General features: G+C 41.7%; 1 protein-coding gene across 5 annotated transcripts in view; it reads right to left on the reverse strand.

Annotated features, from left to right (window-relative positions):
* The window catches only part of LOC135263213 (E3 ubiquitin-protein ligase CBL-like), a 41,716-nt gene extending 22,913 nt beyond the window's left edge, over positions 1–18,803 (reverse strand). For all 5 annotated transcript variants that reach the window (XR_010332415.1, XM_064350943.1, XM_064350941.1 and 2 more), the window contains exons 1-2: positions 17,962–18,803; positions 7,193–7,440 (exon numbers count right to left, since the gene is read on the reverse strand). Coding sequence is in view for 4 of the 5 variants with exons in the window: in XM_064350943.1 (XP_064207013.1) it covers positions 7,193–7,440; positions 17,962–18,108 (395 nt within the window). In the remaining variant the exon portion in view is untranslated. The remainder of the gene's footprint in view (positions 1–7,192; positions 7,441–17,961) is intronic.
* Between the last annotated feature and the right edge of the window lie 930 nt (positions 18,804–19,733).

A 19,733-nucleotide genomic window follows, 5' to 3' on the forward strand; every position in this document is an offset into this window, starting at 1 on the left:
CTCAGGTCGAAAAGGCATCCATCTCATTATGCATGCACAACTCCTCTGGCCAATCAGACGCTTCCACTGCAGCCTGCAGGGTAACCTTTCTAACAGAAAAATGCCTGCACATCTTGGACTGTGGCCTTCAGAAAAAAGAAATGCTGCTGGCACTGCATTTTTAACAAGAGTGGGAATGCTCAAATGAAAGGAGGAGGATGCTGCATCTATCCTATTGGTTATAGTGAGGCCTTTTTTATGTGAGAAGAAAAAACTAGATAAAAACTGATTTTTAAAGTGGACAGTCACAAAGTAACAGTGCTATAGTCACTTGACATATTATTAATATATGAACATAATTTAACACAGAAAAAATTTAGTTCAACTGCAACACCCCCCTCTCAGTGTTGGATCAAAACCAGAAACTGGGTGAAAGTCTACTCTCTACACAATTGTGTTCTTTTTCCCTGCTTATGCAAGTTCCTCAGGTTGCTAAAAGTCCCACGTGTCCATCTGTACACTTAAACTGAAGTGAATTGACAGGTAATGTTGAATATTTTGCTAACAAAAGGAATTTGGGGGGGGGGGGTCTAAGACTTAAGCAAGCCATTGTGGAAAATTTAGCTGCACAAACAAGGAGAAGCTGAAGCAGTAGGGGTGGGTGAGAGAAAAGAGGGAAATGGAAACTGTGAAAATGCAATCGCACAATCTTTCTTCACCCATTTCCCATCAGACAGCCACCGACGTGTCACTGAATAATTGCGTTTTGTATAACTCCTGTTTGTCACTGCAAAATACATACAAATACGTACTCATATATGCATATGAATTGTATACTGAACTTCATACCGATTCACTTAAACAGCAAAAAAATAATGCAGGGGCACAGTTATGTTCCTGTGAGACACACCTGTTGTACATGGCTGAGAAGCTGGCTCTCTGTGCACCCACTAGCACAACACTCTGAATGAAGCAGCTTTGCACAGACCACAAGAAAGCTGTGGGAAGGCGAGGGCTTCAGATTAGCCGCTTACAATTACAACTCTACAAACTGCCACAAGGTACCACTCTGAAAAAGGTACAGTACCTTTTTTTGGTTCAACCCCTGTGTACCATCTATCTACACAAATACTTTTATTCATTTATTATAAGAAGGGGCACCAGGGGCTTGTATCCACCATGTTACCCAGTGAGCACAAGCCCAGATACAGATGGAATATACACATCTACAGGGGTAGACGTCTACATTGAGAGATGTCTTGACATAAAAGGACTAGGTTAGCTTAATTTAGCCCTAATTTAGTTCAGATTTTACTGGCTCTGTCCTAGCCAGCTATAAAACTTTACATTTCAATCAAATCTAGCTGGGTTTTCAACGTTTGTCTAGATTGTATGTACCACATCTAGCCCGGCAGACAAAACAAAAACTAGCAGACTCTGTGGGTCTCCAGGACCAGGATTAAGTATCACTTCAGCTAAAAGAACAATGCACCTACATACATCAGGGGTGTCCTATCATACCCGAAAAGGGCTGATGTGGGTGCAGGTTTCTGTTTTAGCCCAGCACGAAGACACCTGATTCTACTTAAGGTCTTGAGCGAGGACCATGATTAGATAATCAGTTGAATCATTATTTCTTTTTTTAAAATGTAACTTTTCGTGTGCAAGTTACATGCTTTGTAACTGCTTTCATTTTTAATGTGGGCATTTCCCACTAACAAAATCTATCCTTAACATGTAAAAATACTGCATGCCCAAGGTTGTAAGTGGCCTAATCAAACTGAATTTGACACTTGTCGCTTATCAATATCGCTGTCAATCATCATTGGTGCTTAATTAGTGGCAATTACTTCATCAACTTAAGATTATTGAGGTGACGCAAATGAGTTAAATTGTTTGAGAAGGGGCTTGACAAAGAGGCTATCGCGACCTCTAGCTGGCGGAGGACTGAAGTACAATGCGAGAAACCAATGGGCTAACAGGTGGCCCTAAGTCACTGAACTTCGGCCAGAAATGACTACTGGCGCTCTGATGAATGTCTTAGCACTTCTATATTGGATTTTTACTAACATGTAGGCTACCCCTCTGAATGGCACTAGTGCGTGACAAGTAAGTTTCAGCATTGTTTTTATTCATATTTTAAACAATAACCTTTTTATAGCTATATTGACATTCAGCTAATCTTATCGTATGCTCAAAGTTATTAAATTTCTCCATAAAACAGAGAGGTAGATTTTAAAAAAACGGAAATGAAAACGTATCCAAAAAATTTGTTAATTTTTTCCCTTACAATTTCTCCATTGTACCTCTGTTTTTTTGGGGAACAGTTTCGCCCCTGAGACGCCCCCTTGCTCTCCACTGCAGACGAGCCCCACAGTTGTCCCTGGAGGGCTCCGGGACCCCTACTTTCCCACATGGACTAGGACTGTTTCTGACCTCAGAGTGGACGCTTTTACGCCCCCCCAAATCCCCCCCCCCCACACCCTTCCATCACCCCTCCTTTCCCCAGAGCTCTTCTGAATAATGCCTCTCCGCAGCCAAAACCGCCCCCTCTCCTCAGCGGCTCTCACAGCCCCCGGCCTGGGGGGGGGGGGTTTCTCCTCAGCGCGGGGCCGTGCCTTCAGAGGGACATCTGTGTAACGTCTGGCTACGGCGACGCTTCTGTACGGAGAGGATGCCACAGCGAACTCCCCCCGCTCTGCACTCTAGCCCAGTAAAGCTGTGCATGGAGCCTCAACTTAACCCTTGAGTCTGAGTCACTGATAAGATAAAAAAAATAAAAAAAAGATGTCTGCTCCTCCCCACCACACTCCTGCTGCACAGAGGCCTCCCTGAATTCACAGGAAACAGGTGTGTGAATGTGTGTGTGTGTGTGTGTGTGTGTGTGTGTGATTGTCTGTCATTGCGATAATGTGCATGTGTGTGACCGAATATGCACGCGCGTAAAACGTTTGTGTGTAGGCGCACATGTGGGCCAGCGCGAGCAAATGAGGAGCAAACAGGTATGCATGTACCTGCCACATCCGGGTGGGGTCGGTTATCTCTGGCACAAAGCAGGCAGAGTGTTCAGTTGGTTATCAACCCATCTGTGAGGGGGGGTGGAGGAGGGGGCAACAACAAAGACACCGCTCCCAGCACTAAACTCATCTGAAACCCCGCCCACAGACCTCCAGGATGTGGAATTAAAGGGCCCTGCTTCTCTGCCTCTGCGCGTGGCTAATTTAAAGCTAGCTAACTCGTCACAGGGTAACCACTCAGGTTGAGACGTTGCTTTTATGCATGCGCCAAAAACATCCCATTCCATTTTTTCCATATATTGCACCCTCTGTATATATAAATAATATTTATATATTTTAAATTCAGATTCTGAGAGGCACACGAAGAGGCCGTGTGGACTTTTCAGTCGCAATTACATCATCGTGGACGCAGGAGCTTGTGTGTGCCAACTTCTGCAAGAAGCATAAATCCACCTTGAGTTCAGACCAGCCAACTCCACAAACCTCAGAGGACAATTAAAAAAAACACGATAAATCAAGAGCCGTAGCTAACCAGGAGACACAACATGCCTGAAAGTGCACCGACATGTTTCTACATCCTGTTTGGCTGTATGTGCTAGGATTAGCAGTTATAAATTTCTGCAAGCCTGAATGGGAAAAAACCAAAATTTATATACAGATTACAGGAAGGAAAAAAGTTCTGAAAGATGCTTGTTTTAGATGCATGGACTAGTGACAAGCAACGCTTAAAAACTCCCTTCCCCACCACAGAACACAAGCCTAATCCCTTTGTGTGAAAAAAAGACACCTTTATGCGCATGCACGCATACTCATGTGACAGAGACTCATTCAACAAAGGTATATTTTGAATAACAAAGTTTGCTCCCTGAAAACAAATTAATTGAGTTTCCTGTGTAAATGCTACAGATTATTTCCGCATCGAACGGAATAGAGATAAAAAGAGAGACAGCCTTATTGCAGTGTCTGCGACTGCTCACCATGGGGGTCTACTGTCTCAGCAGGATTCAGCTATAATGAGAAGCATGAAAAACTGACTGAACATCAGCCATGTCACATCTGCCAGATTTTTAAAAACCACACACTGTGTTGAAAACCCTGACTTTTTCTTAAAAACCCTGTTGTCAGTGTCCAACGTACCCATCTAAAGACTTCCCCAGGTAAATTTTCACACATGAACACCCCCTTCTCCAAACCCCATGTATTCCAAGCTTCAAACAGATATTTTAAAGGGAAGTGCATAAGAAACTGCTGATCTCATATATTTTTACCAGTGCACAGCCTTAGGAGCACTGGAATGACATCAGCAGGCACATTTGCTCCGGAAGCCAGAAGCGGGAGGAATGAGGAGGGCCACTGCATCAAGGCTGGGGTCAGCGGCTAAATTTAGCAACACATTACTATTAGCAATACCCCGCTTTATTTTTATTTAACCCACAAATAAAAGAAGGAAACTCTCGTGACAGAGCTACGCTAGTGACTTACGCGTGCGGTGGGACAGGGGCCTAGTTGTGGGTGCAGCAGCCGGCCAAGCATCTATGTCAAATGTGTGTGGTGACTGTCCACAGCAGCAGCGTAGGAAGCAGGAAACTTTACTTATAATGGAATGGTTGCATGTCCAGATCTCATGTTGGACACTGCAAGGCACCCAGCTGAACTGCTTCAGTAAATATTTACTCGTATTTATAGATCATTTTATGAGCTGAAAATATGCAAGGAAGGCAAATTTCCCTGACTATGGGCATGGGTAGTGCAAACAAAGGGCGTGAGGTATTTAAGGGTCCGCTGATTAGCGTACGTGTGGCATGGGGGTACAGCGACGCGTTCGCAGGAAACCAGTGTGCAGCCTAGCCCTGCACAGGGTGGACAGAGACGGAACGAAACAGGAAGAGGTCTGTCGGTGACGCACAAGCCCTGTGTCACTGTTAACACAAGGTTAACACAACTCTCTCTCTCTCTCTCATTTCCAACAAATACTACACCCCATCATCTCTACACCTCCCACGGTTTATTTCAGTTTGCCTGTCTGACCACAGACACCACAGCAGAGCAGTGCAGGCATTGTAAATAGCCTCAGGTCTGGCCCTGACATTGCACCACACTAGAAGTAGTGGCCAAGGGAAGCCTGCAGCCATTTTGTGTATGAAAAATGGGTGCGTGTGTAATTGGCCGCAATGGCTCAATGAGAAAAATGGAAAAACAATGCATGCTACTATAAGGAAAAATCCATACTACAAGGAATACAAGGAGCATACAGTACTTCCTTAAATACTTCATATAACAATAAATGCAATAACGAGTACACCAAAATACACCCTCATACTTTTGCATGTCATAGAAAGTGTGATACACAAAATATGAGGAATGCAATTTCACAATATATCTGAGCTAAACATGAATTGACAAACAATTAACTACTGGATATGTGGACTGTATTTATAATATTCTAAAGTGTATTCCTTATATGTGGGGCTCTGTGTTATAATCTTTATTATGCTTTTCACGGATGGATAAAGGGATGACTCACTCACACAGGAGGGCCTTGTCGATTTTAGCACGACACACTCAATGATAAATATATGAGAGAGGGCTCAGGGCTGCAGACGCTCAGCTTGGCACTGCAGAGCGGAAGTGCGGCATGCATTCTGAGAAAACTAACAGAACCCAGCGGCGCATCTCCTGCACGCACACACACACGCGCTCACACACACATGCTCACACACACACGCTCACACACACACGCTCACACACACACGCTCACACACACACGCTCACACACACACACGCTCACACACACACACGCTCACACACACACGCGCTCACACACACACGCGCTCACACACACACGCTCACACACACATGCTCACACACACATGCTCACACACATGCTCACACACACACTCGCACTAACACACACACACTAAAACATGTGTCCGCAGATTGAAAGGCTTCAGTTCACGCAGGGTGTTCCTGTTCTTAGGCAGGCAGGCGTTTGCGGAGTACGGAGAAAGGTGATGCAGCACAGATGTGCGCCGATGCGTTCTGTTTTCGCTTGCGCCTTTCTCCAAGCCTGTAACGCACAGACATTGGGGGGGGGGAGGGGCGTGGTACCGGGCCGATTTGCATAGACACAGGGCAGAGGAAGGCAATGCAAAGCAGGCCGTGTGTAACGACTTGACTCCGTTTCACACAGGGAGGGAGGGAGGAGGTGGAGGCGTTTCGTCATTAATCGTTAAATGCGGGTGCCAACACCCAAGACCAGGTCCAGCAGCCGGACAAAGGAAGCCCTGTACCGCGGGTCCAGCTGGGAGGGGTGACATCACATAAATCATTACGTCTGAGTGCTTCCTGCAGCAGTTTCTGCTGGTTTCTGAACTCGCCTAAATTGAAGGTTGTAGGCTCGAATCACACGAGGAGGCGGAAGCCGGGAACAGGCACGGACAAGGCTGCCTTGAGCATGACATTTACCCCAAAGAGCTTCAGCGCACACCATTTGAATAAAAGCACAGCGTGTGCCGTGGCGAGCAATGTAAATCAGACTGACAGCCCTGCATGAGGATGTCTGCTAAGTAAGCGTGCATTGTAGCATAGCGTTTCTTTTTTTATTTTTGTAAAAACCTAACAAAGATGTCCTGCTGAGATCTATTACAAGACGGCAGCAAGATGAAACAAAATAGATCAATCATGCTGGACAACAACGCAAACTCCAAGAAAGCAAGGCAATACATCAAGAACAAATATACTGTAACCTGTAATTCACAATCTTATGCTTGCTTGTTCAGGAGCCAGCACCTTGTCGTGATTAGGTGCTGATGAAACCAAATTTTTTTTAAACCGATGACACTAACAGAGCCGCTACCTTCATGGCAAAGTCAAAAGTACAAAAATGAGGCTTATTACCGTATTAATGTGCGCTTCCTAAGAATGCAGTTTAAGCAGACTGTAATTACAAGCGTTTTGGAACACAAGCACAATGTAAGGATAGCATATTATCCAACACATTTTTATATATATTGACTTATATATCAATTATACTGCATAAATATGATATAAATTTTCCACATATATTACTTTAACACAGGAGTAGCCTCCAACCAATAGATACTTTATTAATCCCCAGAAGAAACTTGCTTGTCAGCAACAATAAAGCATAAATGGCAAATAAAGGCATAGAGAGCACCCTTTCCCCTGTCCGTTACCTGGGCTGGGTGTTCTCCTCGTACATGCGTTCCCTGCCCTCCTTGAACAGGCTGATGGTCTGCTTGGTCTTCTTGGTCAGGTTCTCCATGAAGACGCGGAAGTACTCGTTCTCGCCCAGAGTCTCCATCTTGCCCTCGTAGCGGGACAGGATAGTGCGCAGGTGCTGGTAGGTGTCTGGCAGCAGGTCCAGGATGTAGGGCGGGCTGTTCTTCAGCGCCAGCTTTGGGTTCTGGCAAAGTCGGACCACCTGGGGGGGAGGAGCAAAGGAGACGGGAGTGGTTAGAGAAACCCTATTGGAGTACCTGGGTCACTTCAGTGAAACATCAAATTATGCACGCGGACATCACATTGTGAGAAAAGTCAGTTAGATTAAACGCTCAGCATGCGAGGTGTTGTCGTGGAAATCAATAAGGGCCCAAAATTTACTGCACTACCCCGATAACACGGATGAGCTGAACTCCAGAAAAGACCATGACAACAGCAGGGGGTGGGAGAGCAATGAAGAGAAACACTGTAAAAAGTTGGAGGCACACTTCAGCTTGAGAAGAAATATTATTGGCCTTAAATTATGCAATGCACGCCATGGAAAACTATAGACAGCATATACAGAGAAACCAAATCCTCTTTTCTTTGAGGCTATGCGATACTTAAAAATATATATATTATCATTATTTTTCTCTAATTGCTCCAAATTTGGAATGACCAAACATTTTCTCCATCAGCTCCATCTGCAACCTCCAGCAGCATTTTAAAAGCAGGTGATCTCGGCCTGTGTTTCTCATTAGGGGCGCAACATTTTACAATTTTCTCTACAGGAGGACGAGCTGATTTGTCCTTGCAATTGCTTTAGCATGTTTTTCGTGGTCCCATTTTACAGTAGTGGACCCACTTAGAGGTGGCACAGAGAATTTTCAGAGCACCGTGCCAGAAATAACTGAATAAGCCCCCGACTGCGGTCTGGTCAATAACAATGTTAATCCAAGGCCGATTTAGCCTAAAGAGAGTAGCCTAGACTGTGTTTGCACTGTTAATCTTCATCAAAGCAAATCGCTTTGAAAAGAAATAAATTTATGAATCATACAGAAAATTCTCAAACATTCAAGTGCTTTGAAATGAATACTCATTACAGCATAAAATGCAAAAACAGTTAAACGGTTGATTGTATGTGTATCTTGTGTTTTTCTGATAAGTCATACTTAATGAAACTCAATTGCTCTATTTAAAGTGTGTTTGAGTGAACAAACTCAACCTGTTACTGTTCGTTTTATTTTAGCCAAACACAAATTATAAAGCCATCATTTGTTTATAAATACATATATAGTGTAGTCTATGAGTATTTGGACAGTGACACACTTTTTGTTGTTTTGCAGCATACATGCCCATGCCATAACACTACCTTCACCAAGTTTCACAGATAAGGGGGATTCTTTGGATCATGAGCAGTTCCTTTCCTTCTCCACACTTTCCTTTTTCCATATATCAGGATTCACTTGCTAGTGCTAACGCTACTGCTAAGATGATAGCTATTTTAACAAACCATTGATAAAATGTATTTATTAAAACATTTTCATGATATTTTGGCCTTTTAGCAGGGTTATTGGCGTGAAACACAGAAATGTTTATGAGTATGTGTAGCATTTCTCACCAGAAAAGAATAAAAAGATTAAAACTGGTGAGCTGGCCTGGGATATCATACTTGGAGCTAATGGCTAGATGAGCAACGGGCTAGCTAGTCCTCAAGGTAACAGTGTTATCCTCCTGTGAAGCTAGCTAGGTTACAAAGTTGACAAAGTTACATTAATATAAGACATAACGTCAACATTATTTCTTAATTACTATATGAATACATCAGGTTAGTTAAAAAGATAACTATTGATCAACTTGTGACATTTTGTAAAATTACTGCTGTGGCGACACAATAAGTTGTAAGATTAAGTTAAGTTACAATGCATACCAATATACTTTGCTTTTTCGATTTCTGCATCGATTTCTAGTGGGTTATTTATGATTCTTAGGGGGCTAATGGTGCGGCCTAGTCAAACTCTGCTTAAATTAAAACAAAATGTAAATACACCACATATGAATGGGCAACTATACATAAAAACCCTTGTGCCACACATGCATGCACACACACACACAATGTGACAATTAGCCTACTTATTTATGTATTTTGTTTGTGCCTTGTAATTTTCATTAGACAAAAAAAATCTGATTTTCTAATTATATTGCTTCCTTATAAGATTTAGAATCGACCAGAAAGTGCTTATTTACTTGAGTAAACAGGCCTCCTCCTACTTGTCATCACACTGCAGTTCGTAAGTCAGGCAAGTACAGACATGAGTCAGAGGAAGACACTTCATGTGTAGCTGCCCAGTGCAGCCAAGTCAAACTCTGCTTAAATTAAAACAAAATGTAAATACACCACACATTTATTTATTTATTTTGGTATTTTGGGGTCTCTAATGAGATGCTGTCATCCCAGCCAAACTGAACCATGGCTTCCCAGAGAAATGTTAGCATTAAGCCCATATGACCCATCTATACACTACAACAGTGCCTTAACAGGATGGGTTCCCCAGCCGCTAGGGCTATATGATACTTTGAATACCTTTTTGTCCTTTTGTCCTAAAGTAAAATCCCAAGACTGCTTACTATTTTTTTTAGCTTTTTCCTTTTTATCTATTTTATGTAAAGCACTTTGAATTGCCTCTGTGTATGAAATGCGCAATACAAATAAACTTGCCTTGCCTTGTGTCGCGCACAAAATACAAGCCACTAAATAAAAAGCAATGCTGTACAATGCCATGCTGCTACCACCTGTCAATAAGAGGAGCTGGTTCTGGTTCCCCACAAATCGCCTGTTCTACCAGCAGCCACAGAAAACCTGTGGACAAGACAGGATAAACTGTAGGTTTTTGGCAGGAGCTCACTGCAAGTAATTGGGAGATGATTCACAGTCACTTCCTGTAACTAAAACCTTCTTCACCACGGAAGTCTGCTCCCTCCCTTGTTCTCACAGACTTCTCTTTGTGACCGTGCGGTTGGCTGCGCTTTCAGATTTAGCAACGTGTATGCGTGTTTCGCTGCTGGGGTGACTTCTGTGTACTGGTGACAAAGCACTTGTTGAAAAGTCTACAACACTGAAAACAACCATAAATTCCTGCAAATAGAGAACCTCTAAACCCAGGCTATATTAATTATAGCCACTCCCCTGTTTTCCTAATAGCCGATTTATGAGATGTATACACTGCAGACCAGGCAGTGACAGAAAGTACAGAAAACAAGGCTTAAATGTTTAAAGTTAGCAACCAACAAAAAAAGGAACCGACTTGTATCAGATTGGTTACACACTTATCTTGCTGCCATTCATTTCCTTCTTGTTTTTTTAGCTAGACCCTTTTTTACCGATGTTACTTATAATTCAGCTATTCCTTTTCTGTACCATCATCTTTGTTCTAATGCTGTGCATTGACTGCATCGTGCTATGGCTGTCTTATGAGCCCCTCAGGATAACAGCTTCCGACAAAGGAATAAATAACAGTCATTATAAAAAATTTGGAAGGCTTCCAGCCGAGAGGTAAACCGTCCGCCTCATCAAAAGGCTATGCCGCCAAAAAACAAACACATCCTTCCCGGCACACGCATTAGCCCCGAACCGAGTTTTATTCGAAACAAACGGACACATAACGCACTTCTCAAAGTGCGCGGCAGTCACAGCCACATGATTAATGGATGCCGGACAGAATCTGGTGATTGAGGAAATGGACCTTCATTGGATTTGTATTTCCGTGCCCTTGCAAGAGATATTTATTCACAAGTGAGACTATGCACTGATCGCCTCCTTGTTTGTGCTGAAAGACCCACTACCTACAGAGTTCTTCCGGGCTCCATGACGATTCGAGAACAGGCAGACCTGCTGGAAAATACTTTAATTTGGTGCTGCTTGACTGTTGCAATTACAATTAAATTCAAATGTTCATGGTTTTGCAGTTAAATGGTTTTTCAGAAAGACCAGCTGTGCTGAATTTGCCATTTAATGCTCAGTGATGTGGAAACCAGAACTCTCAGAGTCTGTCACATCACTCCTGATATGTTATCTCAGCATTTCTTTCTTTCGTTAACCACTGCATGGACAAGATTCACTGATCCACAGAAGACACTACGTCTGACCACTGAATGTAGACCAATACCACTATATCTGTTTTCAGCCAGTTCTGGCGCCAGCTGTGACTTGGTGTTGGGGGGGATTTAATGACATTACAGAAAGTTCATAGGCCACCCAATGTATGAGCAGAGACAGTTGGTGACATCATAGAGAGGCAACAGTACATCCAATGAAGAAAAGGCCTTTAGGTCATTCTGTTCCAGTCTATGAGAACATGCATACATCCTTACAGACAGACAGAAAGAGGGCCACCCAGAATGAAAAGTATGCACACATGCAGATGTTTCCTGGGACTCTGAGGGCTGGCACCTCCTCCAGCATCCCCTTGGAGGCCCAGAACACAGAGGACAGAGAAAAAGGCACTCTTCGGTTGGACAAAAGACCACAATATTCACATTGCATTTTACATTTAGGCATTTAAGAGACACTCTAAACCAGACACGTAGAGCTCATATTTTAAATGTAATCAATGTATACAGCTAGATGCTTACTAAAGGTATTGAGGTCAAGTATGTTGCTCAAGAATGCAATACCAGTGCCCCACAGAGAACCAAACATGCAACTTCCGGTTTACAAGCCCGGTTCCTTAACCATTAGACAACACCGCCAACTGGCACATAAAAGTGTTCGATGATGAGAAAAAGCCATATAGTACAAGTATTAATCAATCAACCCAGTTAGACAGAAATGGCATTGGTATGTGCCGGTATGTACAGTTACACATGTTCCCTAGGTAGATAATATTTTCAAACACACTTCAAACATATGGATCAACTGGCACACAAGATACCAGAGAGAAGCAATATTGCTTTAATCAAGTAGAGGAGTAACATAAAGGGATAATGCTGAGCACATTTACAGTGCATTTCAATGAACTGTGACGCACAATCCCATTTATTCTTTTTGGAGATTCCCTGAGCAATTATACATTTTAATGCATATGTCATTTTATTTTTTGCCAAGCTAATTCATATTCCGCTTATCAATCACATGGCCAAATTCAAACATGATGGTCATGGCTGCATTTAAGCCTGAAACCCTAGCCATAGAAAACTGGGATTTGCGGTTCTGATTTCCATAAAAAACTACCGGTCGGGAGGAGACCGTTAATCCCTGCCTCTCAAGCAGACGCTGCTGTACACACATTGCAGCCTGACAGTTTGTGGAAGCATCTACTAGTTTATAGATATCGAAACAACTGTTACAAGAAAACAAACAAAACAAATCAATAACATTACAGAAAACAGCTATTTCCATTTCTCTGTACAACACTAGTCACCATCTATCTCTGTATGCAGATGATTTGCTTCTGTATGTCAATAATCTCTCCACTCATCTTTACAATATTCTCAAATTTTGGAAACATCTCAGGCTACAAGATAAATTGGTCTAAGTCAGCTTTCCTTCCTCTGAATAATGCAGTGAACTCTGAAAACCTTTATACTGATATTCACATAAACAAACAATTCCACTACCTTGGGCTGGGAATTTGCACTTCTATCAATAATATCACCACGGAAAACTATGACAGAACACTAAATTCAATACTAGCCGACCTAACAAGGTGGTCATTGATCCCTCAAGCCATTCACGTAGGCGTCTCTGTGGTCAAGATGAACATAATGACGAGGATTAACTTCATTAGTTCAATGATACCTCTTTCTCCTTCAGCAGGCCATTGGAATAAACTTCACCCCGCAATCACTAAATTCATTTGGAATAATACATCCCCACAAATGAAGTTTTCTATACTTCAATGCTCAAGAAACACACAGGGGCAAAAATGACCTAATTTTATTTCTGGTCCTACACCATGCAAGCACTGAATACAAGACTCGATCCCAAAGCTCATAATACAAGGTACCCTATAGCCTATAAGAATACAAAGTCAAAGCTCATTGACTACAAGATGTGGTGTATTCCAACATTCCACAAAAGCTCTGTTTGTCTAATTTGGCTTCATTATTCTCAGAAAATTATGGTTTGGTGGTTCTTTGATAAAATTTCAGACTCTCCCCTGAAATATCATCTTCATCGTCCACTGTTCAATAATTACTCAATTACAGTGGGTGGTAAGCCAATATCTTTCCCTTGCTGGTTAGAAAAATGTATCAATATCCAACTGGATGTTTTACCAGATAAAAACTCAGAGCTTTCCAGGATATAAAAGAATCATAGAATATATCTGGTACCACTATCTTTTTCTGTTTACAATTTAGAGCGGAGCTCAATACCAATGGAGTTCCCTGCGGCTCTAAAATTGACAGCCATCCTATGCTTAGAATTTACACATCCGGCACTCAATTTGGTCTTGTCTCTAAACTTGAGTCTCTACTCACTCAGACAATTTCACAACAACTGGCAGTTTGCAGAATTCTGAGTAATGATCTAAGTATTGCTAATATTAACTGGTCTAGGGTTGAGCCCAATATCTGGCTTGCCTGCAGAAACCCAGATCACCAAATGATACATTACAACTTATTATGTTATGCGAACAAATCTCACCCCAAAGTTCAGTTTTCACCAAATCATTCTTGCTGTCTTTTCTGTCCCAAGGAACTCCAGATACATTTGTGCATATGATGTGAGATTGTTCTGATGGTCTGATGCGTTTTGGTACTCTGTGGCATCAGCATTATCATTGATAACTGGGAAGAATGTACCTTTCCCCTTCGCTTTGTTTTTGCTAAATGATGACTCAAAATGTCATTTTCGATTCCTTGTCGTTGCATTGTCCTAGCCGGTTTAACCGCTACCAAAAAATTAGTAGCAACACGAATAAGGGCTGAGGTTTCTGGCAGGCTGATATTCCTGTGTTGTGTATCATCTTGTAGCTTATCAACATATTGTACAGTAGGTTGGGCTTCCTCATTGAGCGTATGAATATTATACATACATATGTGTAAATATGTATATGTATGTATGTGTATATATGTATGTATATTATTTTCTTTCTAGGTTGGTATATATTAGTATAGTTGTGTTATACAAATTTATTTGAGAACATCACAATCAGTAGCAGCTTGATAACATGTATCATGATGATTCACCGCACTGTCCACCTTGTGGGGTTTTTTGTCTTCTACGTATTGAACTGGTCTGTGTATAGGCTATATTGTTTGGTTTATCCTAATAAAAATTAGATCACAAAAACATTTTTAATTAACAAAACAGTAACATTCATCAAAAATCTGCATTTTCACGATGCTATAGTCGATATGAAAGAAGCCTTTATCATTATTAGACTCACCAAGGTTCAATGTTCCTTTTATCACATCATTTTTTTAATTATTCAAAATGATTTTTCAATCCATCAACTAGCCAGCCTGAAGTACAAACAACTTTTAGTTCATTTGTACCACTTTTTTAAGCATAGTGCAGTTTAAACCCAGCATGGACTTGGATTGCATTAGCTTTCAAAATGTAGGCCTACTTTATGTACAAAATGCAAGATTCTTGGCATGATTCTATCAGTGTGATGCTTGTCTCACTTAATTTTACACATATATATGAAAAAACCCAAATGACCAGTGACCAAATGATGAGTATCACACCTTAGTTGTGGAGCAAGAATGGACTTTTACTTAGTGCCTGTCCAAACTTTCTAGTTTAACTAAACCATCAAGGACTTGGTTTGGTTTTTCAGGCACATGTTAACAGGTTTATAAAACATTACAGTTTGCTTCTATGTAAGTGGACGAATGAAATCATAAGACTGACTTGACTAAAGTAAGACATTGTGGTGCCATTTTCAGTATACTCACTGAAACCTGTTAAAATTATTTCTATATGCACTTGATTTGCAGAGTGCATTTCATAAGCAACTAGAAGCACAGTACACCAAGAGAAAAAGAGACTATGAAAAAGATTAATATAATCTCATGGGGCTGCATTCAGTGACATTTAATTTGCCTCTATGAGGAAAAAACTCCTTTGCTGTGAAGGCAGCTGAAGTCAGCCACTGCAATGTTCCTGACTTGGCCCTGTAAGGGAGTAGCCTATTTTTATTATATTGGCCCTTGGAGAGCTTAGCTTGTAATGTGTGCATCCGGCTGTTGTGACTGATTCAGTAGCAGTGTAAACTGATGGAGAGTGTTCCTTTGTAACTTTAAATGCTAACATTCCTCCGAGATTTTTACAATTATGGAGAGCAGCTTTTCAAGCCTGCAAGTACTTCATTATAAATAATGAAATGTGAGCCTCATCTCAACCACCACCAAAGGGTTACCTTAGCACGCATCTTAACCTGATCCCACAGGTTAAAACAGGGTTAGATTTTGTGCTGCAAGTCACTTAGTAGATCTACAAAGGGCAACCAACCATGACAGCTAATCAATTACCAAAACCTAGGCTAGTTTCTAGTTCTCTCTTTTTCCACTTCCTCTTCCAGTTATAAGTATGGCTACATTGTAAGGCCAGGACTTCAGCGTCAAACTTTGTGGTACTACTCGGGTAAAGTCCTCAACAGTTCTTGCACAAAAACGTACCTACCTGGTATAAAAAGAGCATGAGCAATTACCACAATGCAAGGCATCTGCTAAATCTTCAAAATCTTTTTTATTTTTGTCAACATTTTACAAAATAATTATTCTCCATTGTAGCAGAGCAGCAGTTATGTGTACTGGGAAGCAACATTTAGGGTGTGTGTGGGTGGTTTCACTGGTAACAGGCAGGAGGCTAACCTGCCAGCTAATTATTCCTCCAGACTGTACAGAAACATCAGGAGGAAAATACATTTCCTTAGTGACTAAGATCGACTTCTTATCAACATTTCCCTGGGCTCACCTCATTCTGGGATCAATGAACCTCCCCTGTGTGTCAGTGTGGGGGACAATCCAACATGCCACAAGAGAGTGCAGCCGCCTCTGAACTTGATATGAGCCCAGCCAATTAAATAAATACACACACCAGCCAGTCTCCCAACAAAATGAATACTGGGAACACTGGTAAACACACAGAACTTTAAGGCTCAAAAATAAATACTAGATGGCACCAGTAGAGATCAGGCACCTGCAGACACCTGGTTATAACCACATGAAATGTCAGCTTGGGCCTCAGATCTGAAAAGTTACTTTCTTGGGATAAGCCTAAAGCATTCACAATGAGATCACCAATCAACTACTTGGATGAGAAGAAAGATGCTAGATATTAAACAACAACAGAAAAAGAAAATGAAACAAAAAACGCAGGTTCATTTTCCCCCATGAAATGTCATGAAAAACCTAGGATAAAATGAGAGGAGGATAGTGACATTCATTATGTTGCCTGAATGTATGAGCAAAAGCTCATCTCTTCAATGAGCCATTAATACACAGAAATGATAAGAGTTTTAACACCATGCTTCGGTGACAGGGGTGGAGGGTCAATATATGTGCACATTTAATGTAATGATCTATAAGCTATTAACGTATCCAGAAAGACACCCCGACTCATGCCATCTCTGCTATATAGAGATGCAAAGTTCAAACCAAAGCAGAACTGTGTGCAGGACCAGCATAATGTATTTTCTTGGAAATACTTAAATTCACAGAACTGTACCTGTAGTCAGTCCACTAAAACAACAACTGCCTTATGACATTTATCAGTTATAAACTGGCGAGTGGACATGTTTTAAATAAGAGAGACCTTGAGTGAATGAAGCCTTATGTATTCCCGACTGATTTAACACGAATTAAGCTAAATCACTCGTATCACAGTTATACCAATAATATGTACGATCTGGGACCTGATTCACATGAATCGAAATGCTGTAAGAGTGAAGGGTTTTCTGACATGAACTCAATGCGACCTATACTGCTAAATCACAAAGTGAAGCTGCGTTTTAAGATATTCACAGCTATTGATGCATATTGTGTAAGTAGTTTCGCCAGCGTTATACTGGCTTTCTGAAATGTTGATTCGCTGCTGTTGCAGCAGTGCTTTAAATTGAGTGGCTGCCATAAGATGAATTTAACATTACGAGGTGTACGTGCATATATGCGAACACAAGGACATCGACTTCAATAAATCATGTAACTTAGTTACCCAACATTAACTTAGCTGTTAGCAAAACCTAGTACAGTAATTTAACTGAACAATTTATTGTTCAAGAGCCAGCGTGCAAGCTGTTGAGCTCACAGAAGTAACAAGCTAACTCGCTATTTCTTGTACGTTAACTAAATTAGTTAACATTAGCTACACGTACAAGAGGTAGCTTGAAGAAATGGTGATGAGAGTTAGAGCTCGTGAACGTCATTAGACCACGTCCATACATTAATGAAATAGTAATTCTAGTCTACATACAAAACAGACTGCCAAGACAACTGAAAAGTTAAATGTCGGCTATGTGCATGCCCGATGACAAAGATAAAACGTGCATTGTGATATTGCTAAGAGAATTAACGTTAGGCTATGACAAAACGTTCATGTTTACATTGGCTAGCTGGGTTACTGCCAACAATGTAAATTGGTGTTAGTCCAGCTAAATAAATAGCTAGCTAGCGCTAGCGGCACAAAATCCTAGCCAGCTAAATAATTAGTCAGTGAACTTACTAGCTAGCGTAAGCTAGCTATCTGCGGCACTGCTTGTGTCAGCTTTCTGCCCGGAACAGTCGTTACACTAACCTTGTCCATAAGTTTCCAACATTTCTCCACCGTTTTTTTGTCCACGGTCCCCGGCTGATTATGGGAATGAAGGTGGTGGTGATGAGGCTGAAAAGCGTCCTTCATCATCCCGATTAGCCCCCCGCCTTTCTTTAGATTTCCTGCCATGCTTTGCTGCAGCCGGCCGGGGAGACCCCCGGGGGCCGGGGGGCTGCCCTCCTTCCCAGGCTGAGTGGTAATTCGTCCGATCACCCTGTAGTGTACAGCGCTTGTGTCAGATTCGAGTAGGGCTCCAAAGAGAGTAAATAGATGGGGGTCCTATCGCAGCAAATGTCCCATTAAATCCCCTTAGCTTTCATTATCAAACGCTGACACCGACGCAAGCTGCAGGAATCTGTTGCAAAGTTGCAAAGGAGTGCTAGCCAGCGAGATTAAACCACTCCTGCTTCGAGAAAAAAATAATTCAGAGGGTTTTGTTTATTTGCCGTTGCAATCCTTCGTAAATAACGTTAGTGCAAAAGATCGTGTTTTCATCTGCTAACGTTACAAGCTCTTTACTTTCTAGCTAGCTGACTGGATATGTCGTTCCCTTTTCCTGCGCAGCCTCTTCTCTCTGTCTGCGTCTCTGCTCTGACGGGAAGTTTTTGCGAGTTGTGCAGTAGGTGCTAGCTAAATCCGGTGGGTACACCGTCAGAAAACTCTGGAAAAGAATGTGTAAATCATCGAACTACCGCTGCATTACACATCGCTGTGTCGAAGACGAGATATCCGTAATTTAGCGAGCTAGGTAATACATTTGATAGATAATTAACATAGGGAAAAATATTAGCACCGCCCTCAAGTCCCCTCCCCTCGTGTGTGGGCGGTACTGGCTAAGTCTTCGTGTACATCCTTTTCCGCTTTTGGAGCCCCGCCCTGTTCCCTGCTCACAAACACACCCCCTCCGACCGCGCCCCCTCTGGCTGTGAGGCCCTGAGAATGGCTGGTTAAAAAGGGGGCGCGCAAGTGGAAATACAAAAATTTGTGGGAATTGGTTGTTAACCTAGTAATAAGCTTGTTATCTACGTAATTTATTCGACAGATTTTAATTTTTTCATAATTGTTTGATTCCAGAAAGAAAAAAAAAGTTGCATCAAATCCTGAACAGTATAAAAACATCTTTGCATTCTCTAAGCACACTGAAGCCCTTTTGTCTAATTTCCTACGGCTTCCTCGGTTAGTTGCCTGGTTACTGTCCATGTTCGTTTTCACAATAGCAAAGCCCACTGTTATGAATGAGGCCGTTGCTATAAATAAACCCTCGATTCATGCCACCAGGATAGAAAGAAGGACCATACAGACCACAGCATTTTGACTAGACCTATACTTAAACAAGACTTTATGCCATCTTGGTTAATAAACTGGACTGGTAACCAGATCATTCAACCGTTTTATGCCTTTTTAAACATTTGCCCCAGCTTTACCTGTATTTGCGGTTCACATTTGAAATGTGTGTGTTTATTCGCAAGTTAATAGCAGCCTTAGAAAATATGGTTTGTTAAATGTATAACTTGCACAATTCTTTTGGACTTTTATTAGTAACATTCTCATTCTTCAGAGGCAGATACACCAACCTGCCAATATCATTATTGCTAATTTAACAGCTAAACACTGATCTAATAGAAATTTAGCTATTTTTGTTTGTTTTCACGGGTACTTCTTAAAACTTTTGTTTGAGAATCTGAAATTCCCACTAGAGGGCATCAATAGAATAGAAACTTAAGTTTTTGTTCCACAAAAGACAGCACTGCTCT

Source organism: Anguilla rostrata, chromosome 9, assembly GCF_018555375.3.
Source record: "Anguilla rostrata isolate EN2019 chromosome 9, ASM1855537v3, whole genome shotgun sequence".
Classification (NCBI taxonomy): Eukaryota; Metazoa; Chordata; class Actinopteri; order Anguilliformes; family Anguillidae; genus Anguilla; species Anguilla rostrata.